General features: G+C 37.5%; 1 protein-coding gene across 2 annotated transcripts in view; it reads left to right on the forward strand.

Annotated features, from left to right (window-relative positions):
- LOC120419581 (potassium channel subfamily K member 18) overlaps positions 1-3,253 on the forward strand; it is a 102,128-nt gene extending 98,875 nt beyond the window's left edge. For both annotated transcript variants that reach the window (XM_052707462.1, XM_039582309.2), the window contains exon 10: positions 221-3,253. In XM_052707462.1, the coding sequence (XP_052563422.1) occupies positions 221-328 (108 nt within the window). In that variant the 3' untranslated portion in view covers positions 329-3,253. The remainder of the gene's footprint in view (positions 1-220) is intronic.
- The last annotated feature ends 5,086 nt before the right edge of the window (positions 3,254-8,339 follow it).

An 8,339-nucleotide genomic window follows, 5' to 3' on the forward strand; every position in this document is an offset into this window, starting at 1 on the left:
GTAAACTTTCCGTCAAAACTGTCGTCGTCGCATAGTCGAGTGGGTCGATCATAAAATCCGTCTGCTGCAACCGCGACCGACTGATTGCATTTGTAATTCCATTTTATCACACGCCAAGAGTGTCACTCCATTGTGCAAAGTGCAGTGCTTGGCTCCATCTGCGTACGTCGGTTCTGATCTTCTTCTTCTTCTTCTTTATCTCTAATCCCTTTTCCCGCAGGAACAAGTCATCTATAAGATCCGGTCGCTGAAAAAGTGTGTCCGGGGATGTTTCCAGTGCAAAAAGACGGTTCCACCACCTAGCGACGAGGAGGAACCCGAAAGCTGAGAGGCATGGACATACTGTTTGCACACAACACGACGTGACGACACCGCAAGGTTAAGTGCGAGGCTAGGTTGAGGAGGGGGCTCCGGTGCGAGAAGAAGAGGGGTCAAAACCGACACTGTAGGGGGATTGCCGGAAGAGGAACGGACAAAAACAATCAGCTCGTTCCGTTTTTGTGCGAAACCACTTTAGACTGTAAGGTAAATGGGGTCATTTTCTGTATCGAATCACACAGAATTCGGAAACAGGTTGTCTCGAACGCTTTGTGATGTATTATGAAACTTTGTTCTATAGAATGATGTTAGCTTATCTGGTAGAACTGGAATCTTTCTTTTAATTCTTAAGTATTGCGCGTAATTCCGAAAAGACAGGCGGCAAACCAGCCACGAAACGACGCGCCGCACTTTCGGCAAATGCCATACAGTGCGTGTTATTTTTGTTGACCTTCTTCTTTGAAAGTTTGAATTGCCTGCCATTGTTGCCAGGTATGTTTTCTATTGCACCAAAAGTGCAGCAAATCGCTGGCAACAATGTCTGCGGTACGTTCTGAAATGCCGCGCGGCGTGTACCTTTGAGAGAAACGGACAATATCCTACCTACTTGAAGCAAACCTAATAAAAGTTGAATTCTTCATTAACAAACGATTTTAAAAACAATTCTTAAAGATCTATTTATTGTACATTAAATTTTCAAAACAAAGAAAACTCTCAAACATATTACAAAAACAAAAAACAATTTTCATACATTTATAAATTTCAATGTTTGAAAGAATTGAAAAAAATCTGCAAATATCTGATACACGGAACAACTTATTTTGAAGTCTTTAAAATTTGATTTTTTAATTAAAGGTTTATCTTGCAAAACTGCTAACTTAGCACTCAGCTCATATTTGAATAATTTTTAAAAGTGTGAAAAAATCGACAGAAATTAAGATTTGTATCTTTAATAGTAGTTTATGCAACAAGTTGCAAAAAGAAGATTTGTTCAGTACGAGTTGTGCTGAAAAAATCAAACTTTGCAACGAGTTCCCGAACAGATGGTAATAACTAAATTCATGCCATTTCAATAACAAATACCGTTAAAATAACAAAAAGTGTTTTGGATTCTTCTTGAAAAATCAATTTTTGCATAAGAGTTGAATAACAGCTTAAGTTATCATAACAAAATTTGTTATTGGTTTGATATTGATTGTAACCCTAGTAACATTTTTAAACTTACAGGTTTTATCATGGTTCTGAAAACCCTTATACGGCCTAAATAGGCTTTTATGGCCTACTTAAAACCTAAAATGTTACTAGGGAAGCCAATACAACTTTGCAATAAAACTTTTTGTTATGGAAGGATACCTCCAACTTATATTGGGATGATCGGATTAGTTGTTAAAATAACAAAAAATAATAACAAAGATTTGTTCGAAGAATAGCTAAAAGTGTTATTAGTCTGTTATTAGAATAACAATCCAATAACAAAAAAAATCATAACGACTAATAACAAATCTTGTTATAAATAACATAAAATGTTATTGGATCAGTATTTTCAAATATCAAAAAATGTTATTCCCAAGTTATTTCCGTCTGCTCGGGTTGCTCACAACATTTTTTTGCAATTCCGAAAAATGCTTCCTGAATGGAATTTTATGTCACACATTCATCAAACCATCCACATTAACGACCCCCGGGTCTTTTGTGGTCTCTATTGCAAGTTTCTGCTCGAACCTAGGAGTCCGAAGGCTTGAATGGGGAGAGCACCCAACCCTCTTTTTACTCCAAGGAACCTTCCACCCCAGTGTTTGAACTGACGACCTTTGGATTGCGAGTCCAACCGCCGCCAGCGAGTCCACTGGAGTAGGCTTGGTTTGGTGTGTTGTTTGTACTTATGGCATGGAGACAACTCCTACACCTGGAATGACTTAATGGCCTAACAACCAAGGCCAGGACCGACATTTTACTTCCTCATCCGATGGAAGGTTGCAGCAGATGGGAATCGAACCCAGAATCATCCGCTTACAAAGCGGACAGCGTAACCATTCGGCCACGCACTGCCACTGTCACACATTCATGTGTTTAGTCAATTCACTGCTCAAAACAAAAAATATTGAAAAATGTTTCGTTTCGATACTCGTGATGAAAAATGTTACTTTTCGATACTAGTGTTCAAAAGTTCAAATTTTTAGCACCCATTTCACTGCTGAAAAGTAGAACTTTTCAGCACTGCTATTGAATGTATTAGTTTTCCATTCAGTTATTTTTGGTAAGGAAAAGTAAGCCGTTTCGTTCTCCAGAAAAACAGGAAAAGTTGACTGTTTCACAGCGGAATTGCAAAAAAGCTTTTTTAAAGAGCAATTATATTTTAACTCAGAAAATTGATTCGAAAAAAATATATTTTTTTAACTGATGATTAATTCTGTTTTATTTAATTTTACCCATACATTTTTTTTCTCAACCAGTTTGGCTCAAAATTGGCACAGTAGCCAAAGCTCAAAAGTTTTCCAAAAGTTTCAATTTTTCTTGTCACCCTATTATCCTCTTTCTGCTTGTTGAATGTCAGATGAGTACCGACTTCAACAACTATGTTTTCTAAAACAAATAATTGATGCGTCATGTAACATTGGATCTAAGAATCGTAATCAGGATTCCTCTTGGAACAAAGTTTCATAAAAATCCTATGAGCAATCAAAATAGTTGGTAGAGAATGACCCAAAAATAGGACACACAGCAATTAAAGACAACGCGCGGCAGTTTTAAACTTAATGTTTACTTTTCTAATGTTGTACATAATTTTCATGACCATCCTTTCTTGTTTCTGATTACATTTTGCGAGTGTGTGATTTACTGATAAGTTGATGAGTTAACCTTGTGAGAACGTTTCGGATCTTAACGGCTGTTAAACATTCCAAAGGAAGAAATAGCAAAATATTTCATTTCAAAATCGGTGTCGTTTTCTTTACCCTCTAATATCACAAATCCGAAACGTATAAAATGGGCGATCAAAGTATCAACTCCCGAATCAGACAAGCTTAAATCGTTTAACCATACAAATTAATCTAGCTCTGGTGGTGGCCAGATGTGATATCGTTTCGAGAAAACTTTGCAATGCACAAACACCAGAAACAATTGTTATTTACAGCTCGTCCGACTCAAGTGGTGTGGTCTCACCTAGCCTCAGAGGGGAGCATTGATTATCCTGAGGACAGCAAGCCACCAGCACCCCAGAGTGTTGGGAATTCCAACGAAGGAGAAGATTAAAAATATCTAGACAAATTTCAACTTACCCTGTTATGTCGTGGGCAGCAGCAGCAGCCAACCATTTTAAGCTCATCCCAGGGCGAAACAAGCCATCACTTCGAGAGCATGGGCGACACTTTTGCAACTACCCCCGGACATTGATGAGGATGTCGGTGGGGTGGTTGTGTGGTGTGGTGATTAAGAACGGCTAGTACTGCTGTGCACTACCAGGGTACGTTAACTATTTGTGATGAAATGGTTCGAATAGTACAAAATTGTGTAGCCCAAAATATTATTAAATCACGTTTCTTTCGCTTGTTTTCGAACAAGTCAATAATCTTAGTTAGAAATTTTTAGCAATTCCGTGAAAAAATACAGCATCTAATACAACTTTAAGCATACAACCAGTGTACCAGTATGTGTGCTGTGCTCAAAAGAGAAAACCAGCTACAGAACAGCAGGAAAAAACGATAATCATCGTCATCATCCGTTGGCAAATAACGTTTAATATTGAATAACAGAAGCGGGATGCAATGTGCAGTGCAGTGCAGTGTTGCCTGCCACCAACCGAAAAAGGAAACCAGAGGAAATGAAAACGAATGTCACTTCTTTTCCTTCCCCCCCATTCAGTACTTCTGCACGTGTGGAAATGGCTGTATGTGTTGTCTCCACTTGTGCATCCTCCGTTGTCGCGGCCATGCCACGGCTGATGTTTCTTTGTGGCTTCCACGTGGTCGTACGTCAGCAAACAGAAAAATGCAAGAGAGAAGGAGAGATAGTGAGGAATTACGGGATGCCGTTGGTTCACCTATGATTGCTTCCAGCAAGATGAAAGACCCTGGCGGGGAGGAATGCACAAAAATGTTTCGATTTCATCTGTTTTTTTTTTCTTTTTTTGGTCAAAAAAATAAAACAGTGATTAAAAAAACATTCTGGCTGTTATTTGTGCATTTCCAAATACATAGTACAATATAACAATCCTGGTTAAAAATGATACTCAACATGTCTGTATCAAGCATCTGGAAATTAGGAGTTGTCCTCTTCTCGGAACATTCTCAAGGATTACCAAAACTGTTTGGAGGGAAATGGTTTTAACCAGTCTTCCCCGAACATGGTACAGTTCTGCACCCGAGCACAAGTTTTCAGTGCGCGTGAACCTCAAACACGCTTCGTCGCTATGTTCGGGTTCTCGCCGAACGCTGCACCAAACGCGCACCCGGTGTAAACTTGATGTACAAAACCTCAGGTTTAAACGGCGTTCAAACGTAGATGATCGGATAGTTTGAATGTAGTAGTGTTAGATGTTTCATACATACAGCAGTCGCTGCTGTCTCGCTGTTGCTAGAGTAATCTTTAGATAGGGTCTACATTCTGATATGGATAAGTCCATATTCACTTAATATTTTAAAAAGAATACTTGAAGGAAATTTTCAGGCACTCCATATTTTTCCAACCATTGTCAAATGTTTTGATAAAAAAAATCAGGGACTGGCACTAAATACCGTAGTATCGTTATGTCCTGCTATTTCCATATATACATGTATATATATATTTAATGACACACTGTCGATTTTCGGCAGGGGGGAATATGGGCCATCTCAGTTAACATAAAATTGTATGGCCAAATCTCACCCCTCAGGCCCAATTTCTGCAGGGGTGACGGTATTCGTATATAATTTAATATGAAATATTGCCCACACGTAATTTGAATCCGACCCCTATTCTCAGCAGCCCGGGAACAAGTGGACATCTCCAATACAAACAGAGCGTACCTGTTTTCAGGGTGTGTGGGTCTAAGTTGGCGGCCTATAGAGCTTTATGACGTTTCGCGTACACACACTAGCGCACCATTTGATTTTGCTGGCCGGACAAAATTTAACCTCACTTTTTTTCGTGTATGTATACGCAATACATGCGCACGTAAATAACTCTATAGGACACCGACACCGACAGACGGCAATGAGGGCCTCGTCGGAGCTCGACCATTCAATACGTAACTCAAAATTCGTATGGGGAACTTTTTTATCGTGACGGCTTCCGCGGTACGCTCCCTCAAACTGTTCTGGGATAATATTTGAACATGGCGTATCTCTAAACAAGTTTTTCAAGAAAATGATTTTGTAATGCTTATTTTGTCGTTTTAAGCCGAAACAAGCCAAAAACTATATTAATTTAAACAATTTGCCATTTTCAAATATTTGGCTAGATGATATCGTATACGCGTATATAATATCATCTGGCCAAATATTTGAAAATGGCAAATTGTTTAAATTAATATAGTTTTTGGCTTGTTTCGGCTTAAAACGACAAAATAAGCATTACAGAATCATTTTCTTGAAAAACTTGTTTGGGCATACGCCATGTTCAAATATTATCCCAGAACAGTTTGAGGGAGCGTACCGCGAAAGCCGTCACGAAAAAAAAGTTCCCCATACGAATTTTGAGTTACGTATTGAATGGTCGAGCTCCGACGAGGCCCTCATTGCCGTCTGTCTGTGTATACGTGCAACTTAGAGAAGGGCTGTGTATTGGTAACACAAATATTTTCGGCAACGACGAAGTTGAATTCTCGAAGTTTACACCCGGGGTTTAAACTCGAAGTGCATGCACGGCGTGTAAACCTGAGGTGCTGTTCAGACGTGTTCGTGTACATGGAGGCATGTTCGCGTGCGAGTTCATAGGTTCGAGTTTACACACGACGATGGTGTTCGTTTGTGTACAAAAACCGGGCGCACGCAGACTGAACGCGGTGCAGGGAACACTGGTTTTAACTGTGTTTTTTTAATGCATTGGCTCAAAGTTTGTTCATGCCTTCCTTATATTCAAAAAAGTAAAAGAATGTAATAGTACCCTTTTTCCTGTTTGTTGAAAAATATAAAAATAATCATGGTAATATTACATAGATCTGGGATTGAGTATATATTCAATGTCACAAAAAATGTGTAATTAAACCATTATTTTTTTTAAATTTACCTCTTTTCAGGTGTAATTCCACTTTTTCAGTCAAAATCATAGAAGAGGTAATATTGAACCTTAAAATTTTACACCTTCCAAAAATTACAAAAAAAAAAATCTGTACAATTTACAAAATTGTGGTAATCATACATCTTGGAATGGTGTGCGTAAGTGTGTATTCCAATCCAATACCCACTAACCAGTAGCACACAGAAAAAAATATGTAAATTTACACAGCACGTAATTACTGTTTCTTATGTAAACTCACTCAATGTAATGTTGAAATATGATGTAAAGAGTAAAAAGTCAAGGAAATTACTCCAATGTAAATCTAAATCTAATGTAAATCATGAATCTAATGGAAACATTGAGCATGGAAACACAAATCTGATGAATTTCTACCCGTGTTCGGCTTCCTGTAAATTCCTATTTAATGTAAATCATATATCCAATGTATTTCTGCCAAACGTTGACTTCAAAACTACCCGAACTAAAAATAGTTATGTTTGGTTCTAGGGCGTCCAATTTTCCCGGGTTTTGAATTTCCCGGGAAACGGGAAAAATATTTTCGAAATCCCGGGAATTCCCGGGATCCCGGGAAATTTTTAAAACAGTATTAAAATCTATGTTTTCATTATATGTGCATGTTTTTCAAGCTTAAATTCATAGAATTAGCTCAATACTATTCATTGGTGGTAATCTACACTTCAACCTAAAAAAGGATAGCAGTTTTTAGATAGCTTGAAAGATTATTTTTGTTCTTTTTTGAGCTTTGGTTTGTTATTTTGTATCTTATCCAATCTGATTCAAATTTAATAAGTCTCTTATAAATACATTTTTTTACTTGTCATGACTAGAAAAGCCTCTTTTTAAATGTCTAAAATAACAAATAAAAAGACAACAAATAAAATTATAACAGTTAAATTTTGAATAAGTTTAGACATGCATGTTGTATATAGAAACTATTAATCAAGTTGTCTTAAAGTCATTACCGCCAACCAGGGGAAAATCGAGACTACAGTCTAATTAGGTACAGGAGATTTTAGAGCAGTTCATTTGGAGATCGGTGTACTAATTGTTTTGCTCTGTTCCTGTTTTAACCGAAATCAATCAAAATAATTGAAACATTATGCAAAAACAATGACTAAAACAGCTGTCTTAATTCGATACATTTGTCTTGATTTGCCAAAAATGTTTCATGAAAAATAATTTAAAATGATATTATTTATTAAATTTAAAATCATAATTATAACTAGTCTTTCCAAAAATATATAAAATTTGATAAAAAAATATTTAGATCGCTAAAAAATTTACGGATCGGTATTTTGTTTTACAAGTTTGCTTCATAAGTCAAATTAATGCTGATACCTTGTTTGGATAGGTCCTATAAACATATGAAAACGTAAAAGCTTGTAGGACCTTTACAAAAACCCTGGATATATGCTTAATATATATTTTTTTTATCGTTGTTCATCTATTTCAACAACAAAACCTAAATTTCCAGAGATTTTTTTTATATTTTTCCCAATTTCGGGAATTCCCGGGACAAAATACAAAAAATCCCGGGATTCGGGAATTCCCGGTTTTGGAAAAATCCCGGGAATTTTGTCCCGGGAATTTCCGGGATGGACGCACTATTTGGTTCTCTTTCTATCGCTCTCATACTTCGCTGGCCCACTGCTTGAGCCTCGACCTGAACAAGTGTATGCTTTAGCCACTCGTTTATAAAATGCGAAGATGGCTCAGTCGGCAGCGGGTAACAGCAGTAACACCGATCTCCCTACCCGTCGTCCGTTCGATTCCAGTCCAGCGTTATTCCACTTGGCCGTCGACGG

This window comes from Culex pipiens, chromosome 2, assembly GCF_016801865.2.
Source record: "Culex pipiens pallens isolate TS chromosome 2, TS_CPP_V2, whole genome shotgun sequence".
Classification (NCBI taxonomy): domain Eukaryota; kingdom Metazoa; phylum Arthropoda; class Insecta; order Diptera; family Culicidae; genus Culex; species Culex pipiens.